Source organism: Trichosurus vulpecula, chromosome 1 (assembly GCF_011100635.1).
Source record: "Trichosurus vulpecula isolate mTriVul1 chromosome 1, mTriVul1.pri, whole genome shotgun sequence".
Lineage (NCBI taxonomy): Eukaryota > Metazoa > Chordata > Mammalia > Diprotodontia > Phalangeridae > Trichosurus > Trichosurus vulpecula.
The window spans coordinates 55,557,871-55,582,549 of NC_050573.1; the positions used below are offsets into that span (position 1 = coordinate 55,557,871).

Below are 24,679 nucleotides of genomic sequence, written 5' to 3' on the forward strand. Positions count from 1 at the left end.
TGGATAGAGCAGCAGCCCTGGAATCAGGAGGACCTGAATTCAAATCCAGCCTCAGACATTTCACTTGCTGTGTGACCCTGGGCAAGTCACTTAACTCTGCCTCCAAAAAAAAAAAAGATGGAAAGACTAATAATAAGTACACAGGGACAAACATAAAACATGTTAAAGATCCATTACACTCATTATATTCTCCCACAAAGTAAAAAGCCATTTGTGGGATGGCTGGACAGACTTCATATTCGCCTCAGACCCTCTAGCCCCACCAACTTGATGGGAAGGACACATAAGCCGAAGAAGATAGCCAGCACTTAAGCTTCCTCGGGCAATCGTATTACCACTTGTGTGTGTGTGTGTGTGTGTGTGTGTGTGTGTGTGTGTGTGTGTGAGATCTGCAAGCACATGGTAAGGAGAGGGGAGAAAAATACTCTCTCCTCCTTGCTTGAACTTTAAGAGAGAGAAAACTCTGGAAAAAGAGTCCTAGAGAGAGAAGAGCCCCCAAAAGGGTAGGAGGAGCCATTTACAGCAGGGAGGGTCTCCTATGAAAGTCTGTCCTCCTTGATGGGCAGGAGCCTATCTTTCACTATCCTCCAGTTGATGGGACCAATGAGGAGCTGCTTCACCATCCCAAGAAGCTGCAGATCTCTTAACTGGGAGCCAGAGCTCCTTGGGAGATGCCCCCTTTCTGACAAACCCCATGCCCTATAATTTCATCAAGTAGATTGGGAAGATTTGGCTGACAAGGTCACCCCCCCACCTTAATTGCCCCCCCAATCTTCTGCTACAAAACTAATTGCCCACAGCTTCTTATGTTTTTTTTAATTATAAATTTATTTTTTACTTTTAGTTTACAACACTCAGTTCCACAATTTTGGGGGTTCCAAATTTTCTCTCCCTCCCTCTCCTCCCCTTCCCCCCAAGACAGTATGTAATCCAATGTAGGTTCTACATATACCTTCACATTGAACTTATTTACATAATAGTCCAGTTGTGAAGAAGAGTGATAACCAATGAAATGAATCATGAGAAAGAAGAAACGAAACCAAAAAAGAGAGCAAATAGTTTGCCTCCATCTGCATTCGGGCTCCATAATTCTTTCTCTGGATGTGCGTAGCTTTTTCCATCATGAGCTTTGGAGCTGTCTTTGAACTTTGCATTGATGAGAGGAGCCAAGTCTATCAAAGTTAGTCATCACAGATACCGCGTGTCTGTAATCGTGTATGATGTTCTTCTGGTTCTGCTCCTCTCACTCAGCATCAGTCCATATAAGTCTTTCCAGGTTGTAACGAAGTCCATCTGCTCCTCATTTCTTATACCACAACAGTATTCTATTACATTCTTATACCACAATTTGTTCAGCCATTCCCCAATTGATGGGCATCCCCTTGATTTCCAATTCTTTGCCTCCGCAAAAAGAGCTGCTATAAATATTTTGTACATATGGGTCCCTTTCCCACTTGTGTGATCTCTTTGGGATATGGTCCTAGAAGTGGTATTGCTGGGTCAAAGGGTATGCACATTTTTATAGCCTTTTGGGCACAGTTTCAAATTGCTCTCCAGAATGGCCCATGTTGATGTGAATTTAGGAAAGCACAGTTCCTCCTAGGTCAGGGGTGGGGAACCTGAGGCCTCCAGGCCACATGTAGCCCTCTGGGTCCTCAAGGGCAGCCCTTTGACTGAATCCAAACTGTCCTCGGTCCACTGGAGAGCCTCTCTGAACCAGTTTTTAAATGACCTTGTAAATAAAGGAATGGTTTTTAGCAAGCCATTTTAGAACTTAGGGAAATTAGGCTTTTTTTTTTTCCTTTCAGTATCTCAGATTTTTTTAAAAAGGTTGTTGGCTTGTCAAGTCTAAAACATAACTTTCCCCTGGGTATTTTTTAGCCAGCTGCTAGAGGATTTCTCCTTGTCTTGTTTTCGAAGATCCAAGCCAAGAGATTTCTTAGCTGATAAAACTAATTTCTGCATCACTTAACAAAGTTTTAGGAGCCTTAATTTCTAAGTTTAAGGTCATTTACCTTTTGGTCTTAGAATTTACATCTGTAATATCAGAGAGTTGGATTAAATGCTGCCTAAGGTTTCTTTCAGCTCTGACATTCTGTGTTCTAAGGTCCAGTCCAGCTGTGATCTGTTAAGTCAGCATTTATTTTTAATGCCTGAAGTAGGCCGAACCCTTTGCTAAGGCCTGGGGAATTTACAGGATTAAGATTAGACATAGTCCTGGCCTTTGAGAAGTTTATAATCTAGTAGGAAAATTCTAAGAACCCTCTCATCTCTAATATTATACAGTCATTCTATGGTTCCTTCCAACTCTGATGTTGTATGTAACTGAACTTAGCCTATTTTAATTGGAATAGGTTCATTATTTCTCATTTTGACTGGTTATTCTTGCTATGCAGTGGATTTCCTGTATTTCTTTGGAGATACTCAATTCACCCAGCATTTAGGTCCCCTCTATGCTATGAAGACAGAGGACACATGCTGTAAAGGAGCTGGTGTTCTCCTTGAGGGTATAACATGTACCCAGATAAATAAATACAGAGTACTTACAAAGTACTTTCTGTGGGGCTGTGGAGAGCATGCACAACTGGGGAGAGGTGTGGGCGGCAGTAGAGATTCTGTAGAACAGATGGGAAATGAGCCTCGGGAGCCTGGAAGGGGAGGTATGGATTCAAGAGCCAGAGATGAGACAGAAGAGTATTCCAGGCAAGTCAGGGCCATGGCCCAGGGCTGTGAGCTTGAGCAACCTGGCTTATACTTTATAAGACAACGTATTTAGAGCTGAAAAGGAGCTTGGAGGCTACCTAGAACAACTCATTCATTTTATGGATGGGGAAACTGAGACAAGGAGAGGTAAAGATTTGCCCAAAGTTATCCAAACATCTTAAGTGGCAGAGCCAGATTATGAATACAGGGTCTCTGATTCCAAAGCCAGCACCTTTCAATCCTTTGTTGTTAAGCTCCAGCAGCATCTTTATTATTAAATTTCACAGACTATTTATGCCCCAACCTGTGGTAGAGCATTCTGAGGTCATATTGGTCTGATCAGCCACAGTTGGACACATTGAAATGACTCTTGCATGGTGATGTCATTTTGGTTCTCTTTAAGAATGAAGGACAACAACCACCACCATATGCTCATTCAAGAAGCAATTGGATTTGTTGTCAAAATCCTCTCTCTCCTCTCTCCTACTCTCCTCTCACCCCCCTCAGCAATTGGGGTTAAGTGACTTGCCCAGGTCACACAGCTAGTAATCAAAATCAGCTTTCAAACAAGAAATACAGGTAAAGGAGGCAAACCTAGTTATGCGGTACAAACATCGCCTGCGGGCCTGGAATGGGTATCAGCAGATAAGATGGCTGATGGAAACTGTCCCAGGAGTTTGAGTCTATGAGACCAAGTTAGATCCTTGTGCAAAAGCAGGTACTTTCTTAGCAACGGCTATTAGAAATCATTTATCCAACCTCCTTATTTTACAGATGAGAAATCTTAGGCCCAGAGGGTTGAGATGATCTAGATGAAGTCACACAACCAGTTAGTTACAGAACTAAGACTTTTCTAAGTGTTGCTACCAAAACAAAATGTGAAAGACATAAATTGCAAGGAGTGTGAATTCAGTTTCTATTGTGTTCTCAGGAGATTAGAGTCCTAAAAGAACCCTATTGTTGGGCTTCATTATCTCATATCATCCTGTAGCCTTAGATGAAAGGGAGTTACACATAATGTGTGGCAACCACACATTCTGAACTTAGAACACTATCTTTGTTACACAAACTATGCCCCTCCCTTCTCTTCTTCCTCCTATGGAGCCCTCCATATTGAAGTGAACTCCCTCGGGCAAGAATGTAGGTCAGGGGTGGGGCAATGAAAGGAGTATTGGAGTTGGCATAGGAAGACATTATGTAGGCCCACATTCCAGTGATGCCACTTAACCAGCTCTGGGATCTTGGCAAGTCCCCTCACCTCTCTTGGCCTCAGTTTCTCCATGTGTAAAATGAGAGACGAGGAGCGGGATTGCACTATATGATCTCTGAAGTTTCTTTTGGCTCTAAAATTCTGTGTTTCACTGTCTCTTGCTCTCTCTGATCCCATCTCCATATCTATAAGATATAGATAATACTTGTATCTCCCACCCCACAGAGATGGTATGAGGATCAGTGAAGGAAGGTAGCAGTGCTCCTAAGCATAAGACGGTATTATCAGTGTTATCATAATCCACCACATGTCCAGACTGACTGGCTCCAGAAGCCCTCTTCTAGAAACATTGATTTAACTCATGTTTAAAGGAGTAGCTGGTAAAGTGACTTCTTATGATGAAATGGGGCCCAAAAGAATTCTCAATCGTAGAAACTCTTCTGGATATTCCTACCATTTCTTGGGTAGCTCTCTATTCCTAGCACCCAGAGTATCAAAGTTTCTCTCGTCAAAACTATTCTCCTAAAATGATACCCTTTTCTTCTTGTTTTATTTCTCTACCACTGTAACCCAGCACACTTACTCCGCTGTTAAAAGTGCACAAACTATTTTACCATAGTGGGCGGGTACTACAGGAAACACATTAGGGGAGTTACAGGAATACAGTTTCACATTATTCTGTTGAACTTGGGGCAGGTTCACACAGATAAGGCTTTTACAGTTGTTCAGAATCATCATAGGATTATCAAGTGTCAGAGTGGGAGGGATCTTAAAGCAGGATCTAAGAGCTGAAAAGGAAAACATAACAATGCCTGCTATTATATACATATGTGTATGTATTTTTAAAATTTTATTGTATAGCACTGTATATTTATTTTTCTCCTTTGAAACACCCAGTTAATAACCCTTTTAAGTGGTACCAGAGATTGTAGTATCCTTATTTTACCGGTTACGAAATTAAGAAATCTCTCAGATCCAGCAGCTAGTCTGGGTCAGAGGGGGGTCAGACCCAACTGCCAAGTCCAGCACATAATGCCCATTGCATTACGTAGCTTCTCAGCAAAGAATATCAGAGCTAGAAGGGGCCTGAGAACATTGAAGGTCAGAGCTGGAAGAACACAGAATATTAAAACTTTTGGAACTCATTTTTCAGATAATGAAACTGAGCCCCTCCCCCCAAATTCACACAGCCCATCTGCATCAGGCCTGGGATTTGGCTGGTCTCCTGACTCCTACTCTGATATTCTTTCCTCTAAACTATGTTGCCCTCTATTCCCCGGCCCCCACTACCACTTCCTGGTACAACTTCATGTCTACATCCGAGGCCAACCTCTCTTTCTCTCAGTTCTCTTGGTTACCCTTTCTGCCTAGTATACAGTCACATACCTTAGTCTCAGAAGCCACTCAGTCATTTTCTGGGACTCTGTCCATTTCATTCATTCATTCAACAAATATTTATTGACCATCTGCCACGTGCAAGATCTGATGCTAAGCTCTGGGGAGAGACAAAAATAGCAAATATAAAAATCTCAACCCTCAAAGAGGTTTGCAGCCCAGTCAAGGTAGATAGTATATACACACATAATTATAATCCAAGGCATGATGTGATAAGGGCCCAAAGGTGGCACAAGAAATGTTATGGAAGATTCAGAGGATGGATGGGGTCTTTTGTTTTTTCTGACTGAGGTAAATTATGAGAAACCTCACAAGAGCATAGAATTTAAGTATAATATAAGACTGGAAAATTGATTTATGACCAGATCATGGAAGACCCTAAGTGTAAAACTGAGAAGCTTGGGCTTCTGCTCTCAGAATTTTCCTAAAGGAGATTCTTTCCTGGCTTCTCAGTCTCTAGTTAGATTCCTTGAGTTAGACTCTCCAGGCTTCTTTATCTGTCATAACTCAGCATGCTTTCAATTTATCTCATGCTTTCTGATCCCAACATTTACCTAAAAAAAAATCTAGGTTATTTACACTTGTCTCCCCTGCCCATAACCCAGCCTCTTCTATATCACCCTTTTTCCTGGCTGGCATAGAACTCTCTCTCACTCCCAGTTCTAACTGGCTTCCCAGAGAACATTCACATATGGAAAACCCATTCACACTTTGGTTCCTCTATCTGCTGACTTATTCTAATGAAACAAATGATATGATTTTCAATGAAAGAGATTTTATACTACAGGAAGGTAAATACTCTCATGGGTTCACTTTTCACCTTTGCAGACAATAATAGTGTAGTTTTCAAAAATCAAAATACCTCATGCCGATTACTCAGAACCATAGCTTCTTAGAATTGGAGAGGATCTCAAAGGCCACATAGTTTTCCTGGAACAGAAATCCCAACAAAATATCTGTTGAGTGATCACAGACCTCCGGTGAGGAAGGATTCATTATCTCTAAGGTAGCTCATTCCATTGTTGGTTCAGTTCAATGAACATTTTAAATACCTACTATGTGCAAGTGATTGTGCTATACTCTACCACAGGGATGGGGAACCTGCAGCCTCCAAGCCACATGTGGCCTCAAGGCCACAGGTTCCCCACCCCTGCCCTAAGAGTATCAAGACAAGTAGAATTCAGTCCCTTCTTTCATGGAACCTACTATCTAATGGGAAAAGGAAGTGTGGACAAATAATTGTAACACAAGAGGGTAAGATGAGATTCTTCTAATATTTTATTTTTTCCAATTATATGTAAAAACAATTTGTACATTCATTTTTCACATTTTGAGTTCCAAATTCTCTCTCTCCCTCCCTGAGACAGCAAGCAATTTGATATAGGTTATACATGTGCAGTCACGCAAAACATTTCCATATTAGTTGTGTTGTGAAAGAAAATACAGACAAAAAGAGTCAAGTAACATAGTATGCTGTGATCTGCATTCGGACTATCCGTTCTTAAGATATTCTTTTATATCATCTTCATTTTAAAAAGAGTGTGAGATAAGTACAAAGGAGGGATATAGTCCAAGTACTGTGAGAAATTTGAGAGGGGGAGATATTGCTTTCCCCTGGGGGTGTTAGAGAAGGCTTTGTAAAGGAGGTGACATGTAATGTGGGCTTAGAAGGAAGGAACTTCTGCAGAGATTTGGGCATTTGAGGGCAGGGATGGGGAGCTCTGTATTTCAGATCTGGAAGGCTGCAGAGCCAAAGCAAAGACAAGAGGTAGTAGGACAAGCCCAGGACATAGACAGGAGCCCATTTTGGCTGGAGCACCTACTGCTGAATGGGAGATGAGGCTGCTAAGTCAGAGCCTTGGCGAAGGTCTGAAGTCATTGAACAGATCTGATTCCAATGAATTCAACAAACATTCTCTGCTTGGCATATGTCCAAGAGGTTCACTGACAAAAAGAAAGACTCCATGCACACCAAGAAATGTAGATTTTTTTGTAGTATCGAGAAACTGGAAACAAAGTAAATACCAGTGTTTGGAAGATGGCTAAACAAATTATGGTACGGGACTTTTACTGCACTATCAGAAATCACTACCGGAGGAACAAGGAGTCTGCAAATGTGGAGTGAAGAGAGAAGTGCAAAACAATATACATTGTATATATAACAATGTAGATGGAAAGGAGAGCAACCACAAAACAATTGAAACTCAATCTTGCAAAATTACAAAGAGCAAGCTTGGCCCCGAAAGAGAGATATAAGAAGGCACCTCCCCCTGCTGCTCTGTAGAGGTGAGGGTCCGAAAATAGAGAACATCACTGACAAAGGCACGTGTTTTCAGTCTGCTGATTGGTTTTACTGGGGACTTTTTCCTCTTTTGAAAAAAAAAAATTTGTTATAAGAGATGACTTTCTGGTAGGAGGGAATGAAAGGATATGGAGAAAATTTTAGGCAATATAAGAATCAATTTTTAAAAAATGTTTATTTAAAATTATTTTTGAAAACTTTGCTAGTAAAAAAAAAACTTTATTAGCAAGGCACAATGGAGATTTTACTCCACCCCCCATACCCACCCACCTGAAAAAAAGAAAGAAATAGTTGCTACATTCAAAGAGTTTATATTCCACCACGGAGATATAGCATGTGCACAGATGAGTAGAGATGCTTCCTTTGGGGGCATAAGAAAAGATCACTAACAACCACTGAGGAGTTCATGAAGGGCTTTTTGAATGACATTAAAGTAGAGGCATTAGCTTCTGCTTTGCTGCTGTACTTAAGAGCCATGGGACCTTTGCAACTGAATTGCAACTAGAAACTCCCCAATGTGTTGTGTCCACCATTAGATGTGAGTTCCTTCAGAGCAGGGTTTTAGCACATGATTAATTTTTTTTTTTTCAGAAAGAAAGGAAAGAAGGAAGAGAGGGAGGGAGGGAAAAGAGAGAAAGGCTCCATATAGGAGATGGGTCCTGAGCTGAGCCCTGAAGGAATCTAGGAATTCCAAGGGGACAGAGGTGAAAGAGAGAGAATTCTCAGCATGGGGAAAAGCCCCAGAGCTGAAAGATGGAGTGGCGGGTACTGAGAAGAGCAAGTTTAACCAGAACAAACCCATCCATGAGCATAAATGAAGATGAAGCACCTTCTGTGCTCCATGTTCTGTATCAGGTATTGAGGATAAAAAGATAAAACAGAAGCTTGTATCCTACTTGAAGAGAACAACATGCCCACAGACAAGTAAAGATAAATATGTACAAAGTAGCTCCAGGAGGGAGAAGTAAAAGCTGGGGAGATGAGAGGCTTCATGCTGGAGATGAAGTTTGAGCTGAGTGAAGAAGGAAGCCGGGGTGTATTCCAGCCATTCGATACAGCCTGTGCAGAGGTGTGGAGGCTAGAGTTGGAATGTTATATATGAAGAATGGCCAGAAGTAAGGAGAACTATTTGTGGAAATAAGCTTGGAATTCTAGGCAAGAGCTCCATTGCTAAGGGCTTTAGATGCCCTTGGTTTGTACTTTGTCTTAGAGGTTACAGGAAACCATTGGAGTTTCTTGAGGAGGGATGTGGCATGCTCAGAGGGGAGTTTTAGGGATACCAGCCTGAAAGCTGTGTGGAGAATGGAGAAGTAAGAAATGGTTTAGGCAAGCAGTGATAGGATCCTGAAACTAGGGTGGTGGCTTTGTGTGCTGCAAGGACCGAGCTGGATGTGAGAGCTGCGGAGGGGAGAATGACCAGCCAGCTGACTGATTGGCAGTAGGGAGGGAGGGGCCTAGGCAGGCCAGGAAAGCTGGCTAATGGGGAATGGCAGCGTCCTTGACAAAAATCAGGAAGTGAGAAGAAAGAACAGGACTTCCTCACATTGAGCCTCACTGTACTTTTCACACACTGAACCTCGTTCTACTCTTCTAGGCCAAGCAAAACAACAAGCTTTCTGACAACACCACAGGTGTTCGGAGACAGTGGTTATGTCTTCCCTGAGCATTGGCTGATGCGGGTCACTCTGACCCTCTTACTTCTCTGCCAGCATGTGTAGTAGGACTTAGCATTGCCCAAAAAGATTGATTAGGACATTGGCAAATCCCAGCGGCAGTCTAGGCCAACCCAAGGCCAGTGTTTGTTCTCCTTCTCTCTCCCCACCCCCACTCCACAAAACAAACAAACAAACAAAAACACAACTATTTGTCCAGTATTACCAGTGACTTTGTTTCTGAAAGCTTCGGGAATGGGGGAGCATTTCTGGAGCCTCTGGAACATATCTGATAACTGTCTTTTCCCTCCCAGCCCCAAATTCTTCTTGTGAAAGTGGTGAGCCTAGTTTTAACTGTCTCCATTCTTTTTCAGGAGCTGGAAAAGCTGGGACTGGGAGACAGTGTGGACCTTCATGTGTACGAAATTCCTGTGGAATACCAAACAGTCCAGAGGCTCATACCTGCCCTGTGGGAAAAACACAGCCCTCAAGTGAGTGAGGCAGCTAGTTCCTTCTCCCCCCACTCCCCGACTCCAGACTCCCCAGATGCTAGACAGAGTCTTCTCCAAATTGATTCAATCCTATACAAATGCTAACCCCTTCCCAGGGCTTAGATTAGCAATATCATTGCAATAGCTGGGAATTCGAAACTGGTTCTACAAAGCATCGTAGGTAGTATGGCTAGACCTCAGGCACATTCCATCTCTCAGCGTCTGCACTGAAGGCACATGCCTCTTCTTGGACTCACAACCATGTGCCTTACCAGCACATTCTGATCTTAGGCTTAAGGCTGGTGGAATTGTTTGTGTGGTAAGACTTAAGGAGTATTGGAAGGTATCCCACAAAATATACCTTCTCCTACCCAAACAAGGCCCGAAATGTCCAGATTTAGTAATCGCTTTGCCTGGCATGGGTACTGCTAATTTTTTTCCACCATTGAGGAGTTCTCAAAGGTTGTACCAGGGGAGCGTAAGCTTTAGCTGGAATGGGTCTGTGTATAGACCCACTAGTGAAGTGTCTGTCATCCAAGGACCAGGCTACCTAAATTGAGGAGGGCTTCTCACTAGGTAAAGCAGGTGAGGAGTTTTTCAGCCATAGCCACTCCTACAGACCATCTCCTGTATCATAGAAAGGTTGCAATCTGACATTGATGAAGGGGGTTACCACATCAAGGATGTGAAGAATCTTGGAAGTATTGTTGTAAGACATATTAGGTTACATCGTTACTTCCAGGACTAACAGCAAAATATTTCTGCCAGGATTTATACTGGAACAGTGATTTGTGTCTCCTTTCAGCCCTTCCAGTCATTATTAAGCATTCTGAATGCGGTGAATCCGTATTGGCCCCCAACAGGTGTGGGGTATCAGCAGGAGGTCAGACTCTTGTCATACTCGGCCTAAACCAGCCAAATCATATCTGAGTTCAGCGTCATCTCCGCAGACCCATTGTCTCTGAGTGTTCACTCAGTCCTTGTCTGTTTCTTTGTATCCAGTTGCAGCCTATGTGTTACTGGTTCTGTTTCTTTCACCTTTTATTTCCTGGCTTCTTCATGACTTATGCTTCACTGTATCATGATACTCTGTTACTTTAACATATCCCAGGTTTGTTTGTTTTTTTTTTAACCTCTTTTTCAATTGGACTAAATTTGTTTCAGGGTTTTCTCAACCATTAATAATGTCTGTTGTCGAGCAGTTGGCGCTTTTTGGTTTTAATATTGTTCTAATAGTAGAATCCCAAAAATAGGCCAAAGAGTATGATTATTTTTATAACTCTTGTATCCTGCCAAATTATTCTCCAAAAAGATGGTATCCATTTGTAATTCTACTGGTAATAGAGCCAAAGACTGGAATTTTAGCTAGCCCTTAGCGGACAATTTAGAAAGGACAGGGAGCTAAGCTATGGAGTCCTGAAATCTTAAGCTATCTCAAATCAAATCATAGAGGCTGGCACAGTTTGGCTTTTTGGACTAACAATCCCCTTTTCCATGGGTCTCACTACTGCGCCAGACCTTGCTAGCTATTGCAGTGTTATCCTAGGTGAAAGACCCTGTCTGGCCTCCTAGAAAACCTTCACTTCCGTGATGTATCTTATGGCATCTTAGCAAGGCCAGACAGCCGTATGCTGGGTCCCGTGAATATTTCACACTTGTCCCAACCCTGCTACTGACTGGAACCATTTCCTCAAGTTCAGACTGTAACAAAGAAGGATAAATCTATCTAGTGCCCATAACTGTTAAGTGCATCATTCCTCTGCAGCTGGTCGTCCATGTAGGGGTGTCTGGCATGGCAACCACAGTTACCTTGGAAAAATGTGGCCATAACAGAGGATATAAAGGTCTGGACAACTGCCTTTTCTGTCCCGGCTCCCACTGCTGCGTAGAGAATGGGCCTGAATCCATCGACTCTATCATCGACATGGATGCCGTCTGCAAGAGAGTAACCACCCTGGGCCTGGATGTCACAGTGACCATTTCTCAGGATGCTGGCAGGTAGGTGCAGAGCTCGTGGGGTGTGGCCTTCCCCGGCCTTCCTTTCGCTTTCCTCATCCATAGAATGAAGGGTTTTGACTAGATCCCTTTATGATCATAAATCATATGATCTTCTGATTTTTATTCTGGGCAGTCTGGGGTCATCTCATGTCCTAATCTGGCAGACAACCCATCCCCTTTTTTGTAGAATCATAGACTCTTAGATTTAGAAAGGCCCAAGAACTATCTAGTCTTCCCTGCCTCTTATCCACATTCTTAATAAGCTATCATATAGCCCCTCTGTAAAGACCTCTAATCACAGAGAATTTGTTACCTGTTGAAGCAGACCATTCCATTGTGGGAAGTTCTGCAGCGGGAACTTCTGAGCCAAAATTCAGTTCCCTACAGCTCCCACTCATTATCTCTGCTTTGGCCTTCTGCAGCCAATTAGAATAAGTCTTATTTCTCTCCTCCCACTTCAGCCAGTGGCATAATGGATAGAGCACTGGCCAGGAGTCAGGAAGACCCAAGTTCAGATCCAGCCTCGGACACTTCCTAGTTTTGTGGCTCTGGGCAAGTCACTTCACCTCCATTTGCCTCATCTGTAAGATGGGGAAATACCAGCACCTCCCTCCCAGGGTTGTTGAGAGGATCAAATGAGATGATGTTTGTAAAGAGCTTAGCACAACGCCTAGCACACAGTATGGAAATGTTAGTTAGCAGTAGCAGCAGCGGCGGCAGCAGCAGTAGTAGTAGTAGTAAAATGGGGTGATAACAGCACCTACTTCTTAGGGTTGTTGTGAACATCGAGTGAGATAATATTTGTAAAGCACTTAGCACACGGCCTGGCACACAGTAGGCATCATTACTTTCCCTTTCCCTTCCAACTGGAAAGCCCATACGATACTGGAAACAGCAGTCACTTCAAAGTCTCTTCTTCAGGCTTTTTTTCCAACACCAGACTAAGGCTTGGAGTCTAAAGGTGTGTAAGCCATTTGAGGCTCGCATGTAATCCCAGGGATCGACAGCATCCATAGACATGTTTAAATATCTCAGTGACTGTATGAGGGCCACCTTGATACCATCCCGGAAGGGAAATATTTCCCTTCAGCCTGTCCAGAGCCACCCCGTGAGTGGCTCGTCCATCCTGAGGTGCTTCATTTTGACTTAGGTTGTTGTAACTCCTTGTTAGGTTGAGTTTTACTTTCTGGTCACTAAACATCTTCTGGTGTATTTCTCCCTTCTTTGCCCTTCTTTCCTCTCAACAAACCTTAGGTACCTCTGTGATTTTACCTACTACACCTCCTTGTACCAGAGCCACGGCAGATCTGCATTTGTGCACGTCCCTCCACTAGGAAAACCCTATAATGCAGACCAGTTGGGCCGGGCCCTGCAAGCCATCATCGAGGAAATGCTGGATGTGTTGGAGCAGTCTGAAGACCAAATCAACTATGGCCACCAACACTGAGCAGGACAGGTCGGGCGGATTGTCACGGTCGCACTTGGGAGCGGTCCCCTCCTGCTCAGGACTCTAGGTACGCCATCCAGCCCTGCTGTGCGGCGCAGGAACTAAAGATGCAAGCACACAAACTTGGCTTTGCTCAATTTCTCTGATGCATTCCCCTCCCGTTACTTTGCGCCAGTGAGGTTGATTCAAGGAAGGGGGCAACGGTTTCTTTCTCCTTTCCTTTCATTATCTTTTTTGAAAACCAGCTGCAACCATTTACTTTGTTTCCTGAAGTGGCCAAACTTTCTGCAGAGTCTATCCATTAGTCAAGTGATATCAACAGACTCGACTACATGCTGAGGTCCAGATGTTCAGGATTGACATCTGGCACTGGAGTGTTTGGTTCAGGGGAAACTGGGTGATGACCTCCCCCTCCTTGTGGTGCCTGGTTAGTCCTTAATCTAAAAGACTGGGTAAGGATTTTGGCTAGGTCTTTGTATAAAGTAATAGAAAACAGGCAAACCTAAAAAGGCTGGGGTGAGCTAGCTTTCATTTTAAGACTAGTGCTAGTTTGGGACACAGATTAATTTATAATCCTATTCGGTTAAAAGTCAAACATGATACAGCAAAGTTTTTGTTTTGTTTTGTTTTCGTTTTAAGTTGGGTTTCAGTTTCTCTCCCTCAGCCCCAGAGGTTCAGTCCAGAAATGTGGATCTATGAGACTGCCCATTGTTCTGGGATCCCAGGGAGCCCAGCTGAGATCCATTTTTCTTGCGGTCTAGAGCCTGGAGGGAGGTGTCCCATTCCTTGCTGCACACCCACCTTGCCAATTCTCCCACCCCTGCCCAGAGCAGAGGCTTTGTGTTGCCTGGGAGAAGAAGATTATTTGATTTGTGTGTGTGTGTGAGTGGGATGTTTTGATTTGAGGGGTTTTTTTGTTTTTAAACACACACACACACACACACACACACACACACACCCCACACCAATTCACTGAACTGAAAAAATATCAGAGCAGCCACTTGGGATTCATTGGCCTGCCCTCCTGGTACTAGAGATGGATGCAATTCGGGTAACCTTTAGAGTAACCCATTACTTTGTATTATCTTTTCTGTGCTGCCCCTCTCCAGGGGAGGGCTCCCTGGTAGGGACTCTATTTTAAGAGCTGGTGATGAGTTCATTAGATGACCATTTCCAAAGGGGATTTCCAGGCAGCACTAAAATTGTGCAGCCTTCTCCCTCTTTCTTAGAATCTAAACGAGGAGTGTTGAGGCCTAGAGTGGAGTTTGGGGGAGGGGGGTGCTATGAGACAGGGGGAAAGACCCTCCAACAGAACTTTGATCTTTGGCCCTTCATTGTCAGAACATGGCAGTGAGAGTGTTGTGGGCCCTGGTGGGGGAGGCAGGCAGGGAGGACTGGGAGGGAGCCATGCATTGGGCCTTCCAGCCAAAGCTGAAGAAGTTAGTAGCAGGCCAAGCCCCTAGCCCACAAAAAGAAGCCAGAAACTGTGTTGTGCAATAGGGGGGGCAGAGTACCGATGAGCAAAACTTAGACCAGGCATTGCTGAGCTGTGTCCTGAAGACAATTTAATCGCCAATAAGTAGCTTAAACATCTTGTCAAACTCAGCTCAAGAATCCTGCCATTTCTTTTGTAAACTTTTTTGTTTTTAAAATAAAAATGATTTTACTGTATAGATGTGAAAGCTGCTGGAACTGGACTCAGTAAGAGCCATCCAATCAGCATATCCCAGCATCAGATTGTTTTTTTTAAATGAAATTCATTTTTTTTAATGAAGGAAAAAGGCAAGGTTTTTTTTTTAAGGCCATAAGCAATTTCTACTCTTTTCTCTTCCTTTGGAGGCAGTATGGCTTAATATATAGTGTGTTGGATTTGCTCTCAGGTTCAAATCCTGCCTCTGACATTTACCAGCTAGCTGACTGACCTCAGGCCACGGTCTCCTCTATAAGATGGGGATGATACCTGTAGTACCTACCTCACAGGGCTGTTTGTGAGGCTCAGAGGAGATCATGTATGTGAAGTGCTTTGCAAAATTTAGAGTAGTATCTAAATGTTTAGTTATTACTTCCAGAGCTTCTGAACCTTTGGAAAACATGAATATACTGAAGGTGCGGATGCAATCTGAATCCCTTTCAAAAATCGTTGGCTTCCTTTGACCAGGGAACGGCAACGGGGAATGGGAGGTGTGTGGCTAGGTTGAGTAAGAAGTCTTGAAAAGGGTCCTCGATGACCAGCCAATGGAAGTCCCCAGGCTTTGTGCTGCCGGGCATTCCCAGGCAGTTCCACAATATTCAGCTGTCTTGCAGAACCTGTTGGGTCTGGCTTATCCACATTACTCCCATAGGTGGCTGACCTCTTCCCCAACTCTGCCCTTCCTCTTGAAGTCATATGGCTGATATGGGCAAGGTCTGAGTTCTTGGTCTGTTAGACTTAGTGTGTTTCTGAGCAAACATTCTCCCACTCTTGGAGGAATGTGCATGAGTGTGCATGAGTATATGCGTGTGTGCATGTGTTTCTGTGTGTGTGTGTGTGTGTGTGTGTGTGTGTGTGTATACACGTTGACAATTTCCTATTGGAAACCCTCTTATTTAAGGTTTTGGAAAACAGGATGTCTGTGGAGTTTGTGGCTAGTAAACCTCCCAATATAGATGAGGGAGCATACTCTGGAATGTCCCCAGAGGTCATGAACTTTGAAACCAGCTGGACAGAAGAGTGTGAGGCAGGCGGGGGAAGCTTAATGGTGGAATCTGGTGAGCAGGGGCAGTCCTGAACCATACGGCTTTCGGTGGTGGACTTTTCCAAAACACATTTGTGTCAGTCACCGATCTCTTGATAGAAAGCTTCTCCTCTCACCAAGGTTGTGTTCACTTGGGGAGGGGGGGTTGTTTTAATTTTTATTTTTTGGTTTTGACTTCCAATCCATGTTTAAAGCATTGTGTGATTTTATTTACTAGAAATATAATTTATTCTATAATCGTTGATTTTGCAAATGAGTAAGTAGCTGAGTCCCATCTGTAGAGATGGGTCTCACATCTTGTCCTTAGTGAATTGTGTATAGTGATCACAGTAATTGTGCTATTCAGCTCATTTTATTTAATCTGATTTAAATTAAACATTTCACTCATCACTGCCAACTTTTTAATTTTCTCCTTTGGTTAAATCCATTCATCTACCTCTTCATCTCTCTCTCTCTCTCTCTCTCTCTCTCTTCCTCTCTCTCTCTCTCTCTCTCTCTCTCTCTCTCTCTCTCTCTCTCTCTCTCTCTCGGGAGCCACAGCCCAGTATTCCTTGCAAGGCCCTTTTTCTCTCTTGCCTTGATTTCACATGCCCGATGCTTTCAGCTCTTTTGGGCAGGGCTGATCTGGGGAGTGAGGTTTGGGTTAGCTGAGGTCAGTGGGAGCTGCGGGGAGCTCCAGGAGGCTCCCTAGAAGTCTTCCACAGAGCAGGCAAGTGTCATGACATGTGAAAGATTGAAGCAATGTAGTGAGAGGGCTGGTCAAAGAAGGACAAGCAGGGGCATCCTCAGAAGATAATCAATGAGTCTTTGCTTCAGTTAAGAGTGTGTTTCTCTCTCTGCCAAGCTGCCAGGCTGTGCCCTCTGGGCAGCAGGACCCGCACATCAGTTTTAGGTATGTGTGAAAGGGTAAATCATGGTTAAAAGAACCATATTTCTAAACCAAAAGTTTCTAAATAACATTTCTAAGTGGCATTTCTGAACTTATGGGGACCTTGCCATTCTCAGGAAGAGAGATATTAATGAAAGGCATGTGGTGTAGGGGGAAAGAGCCCTAGGCTATTGGAAGATCTGGATTCCAATCCTGATTCTGCCACCAACATGCTTCGTGACCCTGGGCAGACCCCTTCGCCTCTCAGGGTCTCAGTGACCAATCAATAAGATGAAGGTCTTCAGGTCTCAATGAGCTCTGGACTTTCTGTGAGTCCATGACTTGTCCATCTGTCTTTGAGAAGCCTGAGCTTCCATCCCACAGGAGTTCCTCTTCCAATGTTGTAATTTCTCTCTTTTGTGGAGGTTTGACACCTGCTTCTTTGATTTCATCTCAAGCCTTTCCAGAATACAATCTCTGTGTTACCCCTCCCCCCAAAAAAGACGCCATATGGCACATTTTTCAAAACAAATAAATCTAGTTTTGAAACACTAGCAGTTCCGGGAAGGTGACTGGCGTCTGGCAGCTACAGCCTGGGAATCATTGTTAAGAAGAGACTTCGAGGGTCCAGAGAAGGGCAGGAGGGAGCGGTTATGTATGAGACAGTGAGGGAGGGGAGGGCAAGATCCAGATGGGTTGGAAGGAGAAAGATTGCTGAAATTGGAAAGGAGCCAGAAAGATTAGAGAATCTTCAAATGCCAGATTTAGAAGGGGACCTCAGAGACCATATAGTACAACCCTCTGATTTTTGACAGTTGAGGAAACAGAGGCCCAAGGAAGCAATTTCCCCACGAGCAGATACTAGAACCCATTTCTGGCTCCCAGTCCAGAAGGCTGATAGAAGAAGAGTCAAAATGTGAAGATTATGCTAACAAACAATTCCACACCTCTTAGGGCAGAGGGCTTGCCTACACAGTGTGGCTCTTTTAAACCCAATGGAAAGGTTGCTTTTGTTCCTTTTGAGGTCACCTTTGTAAAACTGTTGCTGCTAGTACCCCCAAAGCCTTCTCTTTTGTACTTGCCTGCAACCCCTTCCCTCCCAACCACCCTGTAATTCTCTGAAACAAGTGAACTACAGTCAGGAGAGGGCAAGTCTAACACATGAGGCATGTGGAACTCCGAGCTGGAGAGTGTAAGCCCTCCAGAGGTCCAGTCCCTTTGCTGTTTGGAGGCCTCATTTAAGGAGTTTTTCAGTGACCCAGGTTTTCTATGGATAGCGGGTGATGGCTGCCTGCCACCTAGCTCAGGCCTAGCCCTGCAGATATACAAACCTCAGGAGTTCCTTTTGGGAGAACCCAAAGGAAACACAATGGCTCCTGATAGTGGCGTATAGTCACTCTTAAAGCATTCAAGTGCCCCCCTGAGGACCCTGTGCCAAATAGAGCCTTTAGAACTTCCTCATTTTTTATAATCTGAATTATTTTCTACTTTTGTACCATATGTAGCCCCTGTACTATCTCTTGTTGTCAGGCAGGCCAGACAATCCTGTCAGACAGGAATGAAATGCATATTTTTGGTGGGGTTTTATTTAATGGGCCCAATTTACCTGGGGAAGTTCAGGGGACAAAGTGGGGGGGGGGGAGAAATAACTATGCTATTGGGATATTTGCTACAAGTGGTCCGTCTGCCCTGGAGTGAGGATGAAGTGACTTCACACGTTCTTATTGCTAGTCCCTCATTCTTAAAGAGGACCGTGACATCAGGGAGCTATTGCCTTGACATACAAGTGAATTGGATTTAAGTGAGGGAGGGCATGCAAGGTCACCCACCTCACCTTCTCCTCCTGAACCATCTAGGTCCAGTGGCAAGATATAGATCAGGATGACTAGAGATGGCGCTGGACGTAATGGGAGCCCCTGGCCTTTCTAAACTAAGGTCTTTAACAGGTCTGACTGAGGCAACACCCATTCAGTGATTAAAGCTAGGTAAGAAAGGAGGCAGAGAATGACCTCTTTACCTAGTTAAAAGAAATCAATCTAGGAGGGGAAGACCCTCAGGGTTTCTGGTCAAAACAGAAACAGTTGCTTAACTTCACATGTATTTTGATCCTAAAGCCTAGAGTGAGATGTGAAAGTCCCCCTTTTCCTGTTTCTGAAACAATTGTTCACAAATGGAGTTACTGCAGGTGTCTCTCTAGGGAGCAGAAACAAGAGCTAGTTTTTTAAGGCTGGGGCCCAGCCAGCTGGCCCTGGAGTGTACCCCTTCAGGGTCCTTCTTCCTTCCTCCTCCTGAGCCCTTCCTCTTTCCCTAAACACCCACCACAACTTTTCTGAAGCAACGGAAATGTCCCCTGGGGACAAGTAGGAGACAGCATTTCTCTGGAGAAGACTGGGAGTGGGGGGTGGAGATATGTACTCCAAAATCTCCAAAGGGTTGGGGGTTTTGCCCTCTGGGGCTGGTTTGAGATATCAGCTTATTATCTTTGACAGTAAAAATGTTTACTTTTCTTTCCCAGGAAAGTGCCTTCCCCTACACACACACACACACACACACACACACCCCTAGCCCCCATAGAACACAATGTCTCAGCACTGGGCAAGATAAACACTTGGAGGGAAGGAAGAAGAAAGTGTCTTTTGTATCCAGTGCCCTTTATTGCCTGTGAATCCCATAGACTTCTGGTACTATACTAAGCTCTTCACCAGACATTCCCCAAATGCTCCTGAGCCTGGCAGGAAGCTGGAGGGAATGGCATGCTGACCCTCAAATACCTTTGGCCCCAATCAAATGGTCTAATGACCTCACCTGACTGCAGGTGCCCATCATGTTTTACAGTGAATCCTTCAATGCCATATTCTCTGTGGGAGCCAAGAGTGAATGGAGAAGCCCTTTCAGGGGCTCTCCTCAGTATTCTCAGGGTTTGCTTGGCTTTCTCATGTTGGTTGGTGCTCTCAGGACAACTACACACACACACACACACACACACACACTCACGCATACACAGACACAGATATAAACATACATATGCGCACACACTCGTACACACACTCTCACACATACACACACTCTGATGCTGACAGGGCAGCTAGAATTGTCCCCCTCCTTGATGGGAGCTGTTCCTGGGTGTTTTTCTCTGCAGTGCCTTGTCAAACCAATGTGTTACTCAGAGCAGGGACACAGATTTTTAGATTTTGCCTGACTAGACTCTGTAAGACCTGCGACCAACACTTGGAAAAGCAAATAAAATGAATGAACTCTTGCTGATTCTTGTGTTGTTTTTGAATGCCTTCCTGGTTCTCAGTTCTACTACTGGCCTCATGGTCGTCACAGCTAGGCCTGGTGGCTGGCCTTCCACTGTGGGGCCTTAACATGAGCATGATGATGGACAAGTGGTGAGCCCTAAGCAGGTTTCCTCAGAAAGTCCAACACTTTCCCAATATGAATAACTGTGTGTGAGTTATTAAACTTGTAAGAAGTCTGTGCCAGAGAAATTAGACTTGGACCAACACTAAACACCATATTACACCATACATTCTAAATGGGTATGTTACCTTAATATGAAAGATCATATCATAAAATTAGAAGAGGAACAGATCATATACCTTTCACAACTATGCGTAGGAGATGTATTCTTAACCAAACAAGAGATAGAGTCAATTACAGAAGAGAAAATAGCTAACTTTAATTACATGAAAATGAAACACTTCTGCACAAACAAAATTAATGCACCTATGATAAGAAGTAAAACAATCAATAGAAAAATATCTTTGTATCAAATCTCTCCAACTGGAAGTGATTCAAGGATTTGAACAAACAGTTCCCAAGAGAACAGCAAGCTATTAACAATGAAAAAAATGTTTCAGATCCCTAAGAACAAGAGAAATGTAAATCAAACCTTAAGGTTTCACCGGACACCCTGCAAATTGATTAAGATGACCAGATAGAGGAATAGTCAACATTGGAGGGGTTGTGGGAAGATAAACACACTGCTATGTTTATGGTGAAGCTGTGAATCAATACAACCATTTTGGAAAGCAGTTTAGAATGATGCAAATAAAGTGATTAAAATATCCATACCCTTTCACCCAGAGATTCCATTACTAGGCTTACACTCCAAGGAAGCCATTGATAAGAATAAAGTTCCCATATACACCAAAATATTTGTAGCAGCACTTTTTGTGATAATAAAGAATTAGAAAGAAAGTAGATGGGGGCAGCTAGGTGGCGCAGTGAGTAGAGCACCGGAGTTAGGAGGACCTGAGTTCAAATGTGTTCTCAGACACTTGACACATGTGCTAGCTGTGTGACCTCGGGCAAGTCACTTAACACCAATTGCCCTGCCTTCCCCCCTCAAAAAAAAAAAAAAGAAAGTAGATGTCCATTGACTGGGGAATGGCTAAAGAAATTGTAGTACCTGAATTAATGGAATATTACTGTGCTGTAAGAAATGACAAATATGATGAATATAGAGAAACATGGAAAGATGTACATGAATGGATGCAGAGTGAAAAGGAAGTGGAGCCAAGAAAACGAGATAGACAGTGACTACAACAATGTAAATGGAAGGAGCAACCACAAAAAAAAAAATCAAAATGAATGTTAGCAAAATTACAAAGAACAAGCTTGGCCCCAAAGAAGTGGTATAAGAAGACTCCCCTACTCCACCCTTATGCAAAGGTGGGGTGCCCACTAGGATGCTGCACTATAAATATTTTCAGACTTTTGCAACATTTTGATCAGTTTTGCTAATTTTTTTTCCTTTTGTCTTTAAAAATATTTGTTATATGGGTTGGCTTTCTTGGAGGGGAAGAGGAAAGGATACTAGGGAGAATTTTGGTGATATAAAAAACAAGACATCAATAAAACTTTATTTAAAAAAATGCAGTGCCAGTTGTGGAAAGATTCCTAGAACAGGTCAAAGCTGGAGGTACCTTAGAATATTAGTGATGGAAGGACCCTCACAACATAGATCAATGAAAAAGTATTTAAGTGCCTAATACAGGGCTGTCCAAAATGCGGCCCGTGGGCCACATGCAGGAATTGATTTTGGACTGGGTAGAATGAAGAAAAATGGGGCATCTTTGCGCTGTTTTTGAATTTTTCTTAATTTGTTGGATTTTTTTTTAATCTCTAATGTTATATCCTAGAACAGGGCTGTCCAAAATGCTGCCCGCCTACAAGCATAGAAATTTACATAAATGCTTTAGTAAAGGAAGCTGAGCTACTGCAGCTGCCACTAAAATGGCAAATCGAAATGTATTGTCTATTGTTTCAATAAAAACCCGAGGTTGGACAGCCCTGGCCTAATACATTCCAGGCTCTGGAGATACAAATAGAGATTATGAAACAAAGCTCAAGGAGTTTACATTCTAACCAGGGAGCAAATGTGTGTGTGTGTGTGTGTGTGTGTATAAAAGTAGATATTTTAAAAAATAAAAACCAAACAGGTAGCCTGATGAATCAGGAAAAGAAAACAGCTTTGTGTAAAAGGTGACATTTGAGGCAAGTGCTGGAAAGAGGAATTCCATGAGGCAGAAGTAAGAGAGTCCAGTACAAAGAAAGACTCAGAGAAGGAGGTGGACAGCCACATGTGAAGAACATGCAGAAGACTAGTTTGGATGGATCAAACAGTGTGAGTGAGTGGGGGAATAATGCAGAACAAGGCTGGAAAAGTAGGTTTGGGACCAGATCTTAAAGGGCTTTACACTTGAACCTAGTCACCAAAGTTTAGTCATTTCAGTTCAATTCTTCATGAACCCATTCAGGGTTTTCTTGGCAGAGATACTGCAGTGGTTTGCCGTTTCCTTCTCCAGTTCATTTTACAGATGAGAAAACTAAGATAAACAGGATTAAGTGGCTTGCCCAGGGTCACACAGCTAGGAAGTGTCTGAGGTCACATTTGAACTCAGGTCATCCTAACTTCAGGCCCCACCCACTGTGCCACCTAGCTGCCCTAATTCCAAAGGACTCATGATGAAAAATGCTGCCCACATCCAGATAGAGAACTGATGGACTCAGCACAGACTGAAGCATGATTGTTAGTTTTTTTTCCCCTTTCTTTCTTTTACTTGCTTCTCCCCCCTGCCCCCATGGCTAATGAGGAAATTTGCTTTGCATGACTTCATATTTGCAATGGATTTTTTATTTCTTGTCTTTTCAGTGGGCATGGGGGGAGGGGCGGAAGGAGGGGGAGAATTTGGAACTGAAAATAAAATAAAATTGATTTAAAAAAAAGAAGAAATATTTTAAAAACATTTTTAAATAAAAAAATTGTAGGATTCTGAATTCTAAAACACAAATGTATGGACGGTGTCTGCAAGAAACAGAATAAGAGAACTGAAATAAAATGCTTACCCAAAATCACAAAGTGGCCAGTGGCCAGGCCCTGGTGGTCCCTTTATTCCTACCCAAACTAATGTGCTTCCCACTCCCCCAGGCTTTCTCTCCCTGTTACTATTAGTTCATTCTTCCCAACTCTCTTTCCCAGCCCAAAAGGACTGAACTAGATCATTAGGTTATGATTCTCCTTTCCTTATTTGTTGAATAAAGGTGACCAAATTGCTTACATGGAGACTTTAATTGAAGGCCCACTGTGTGCAGAGCACTGCCCTGGTCCAGTCTGGGGAGGCAGCTCCCTTGAGAGAGGATCCTGCCATCCTCACCAACTGCCAACAAAAGAAGGCAGGCAAGGCAGCAAGGTCCCCAGAGGCAGCCTGTGACAGGCAGGTCAAGCCACCCCCACCCGCTTGGCCACCATCTCTCCTGAGACCCTGATGGAAGCAGCCCAGGACAAGAGCCTTGGGAAGAGCCCTCAGCCATCCTCCCTGAGGCAGCCCCCATGGAGATGCAGCCCAATGCCCTTCTAACACAGACCTGGAGAGCCTTATACCCCAAGCAGACAAGTCACCTAGTCCCATTCCCTGTAGCACAGAGCTCAAAGGAAAAGAACCAGAGAAGGCCTTGATCCCTTATGAAATTGTAACTGGAGCATCTCTGTGGCATCACTAAGATAACATTGGGAGAGCTGATGGAGCAGGGGGCGAGCATTGGGCTCTGTCAAGAGGGCCTGAGTTCAAATCCAGCCCCAGATACTTATTAGCTATGTGACCTAGGACAAGTCACTCACTCTCCCTTTGCCTCAGTTTCCGCAAATGTGAAATGGGGATAATAACAGCACCTCCCTCCCAGGGTTATTATAAGGAATAAATGAGATAATATTTGTAAGGCTCTTAGCACAGCGCCTGGCACATGGAAGGCACAATCTAAATGCTTATTCCCTCCCACCCTCCCCTCACTTGCCCAGAAGGATCCAGAGCTCAGTCCCGTTTGCTCCCAGCAGATGAGGATTGCGTTCCGTCATTCATTTATCCCTGTAAGGCGGATAGAGACCTTGCAGTTCTCATTCGAGCCACCAGAGGGAGCAGAAAACCTAAGAGAAAGAAGCCCTTCTGGTTCCAGGTTCCATTCATTCATCAATAGTGTCAGAGCCTAGAGGGACCTGGGAGCTGCCAACCACAGAAAGTGTTACTGTTAGGATGAAAGAAACCGAGGGCCGGGGAGGAGGGGGACTCGCTCAAGGTCACCCCCCATCGGTGGCCAAGTTAAGGGCACAACCCCCCCCCCCCCCCCCCCGCCCCGGTCGTGCGCTAGCTGGGACTTTTTTTCTGGTGGGCTATGACAGTACCTTCCCTCCCTGCCCCCAGTTCTCTCTCCTGTCATCCCTAGCACCTTTCACCCATCCTGCTCTCTTCACTCCTACTCCCATGGTCCTATCTGCTGTCTGCTTACATGGGCCTGTTGTATGGACTGACCCCCCTTTAACCCAAACCTGTTTCCCTCCGAGGGGCTGCTCTGCCTCGACAAAGGGCACTTAAGACT

The 24,679-nt window shown here is 43.9% G+C and overlaps 1 protein-coding gene across 1 annotated transcript in view; it reads left to right on the forward strand.

Moving 5' to 3' along the window:
• The window catches only part of PGPEP1 (pyroglutamyl-peptidase I), a 31,638-nt gene extending 15,308 nt beyond the window's left edge, over positions 1-16,330 (forward strand). Inside the window, exons 3-5 of the mRNA XM_036758271.1 lie at positions 9,637-9,753; positions 11,519-11,751; positions 13,006-16,330. Of these exons, the coding sequence (XP_036614166.1) occupies positions 9,637-9,753; positions 11,519-11,751; positions 13,006-13,198 (543 nt within the window). The 3' untranslated portion in view covers positions 13,199-16,330. The remainder of the gene's footprint in view (positions 1-9,636; positions 9,754-11,518; positions 11,752-13,005) is intronic.
• Positions 16,331-24,679: the final 8,349 nt, after the last annotated feature.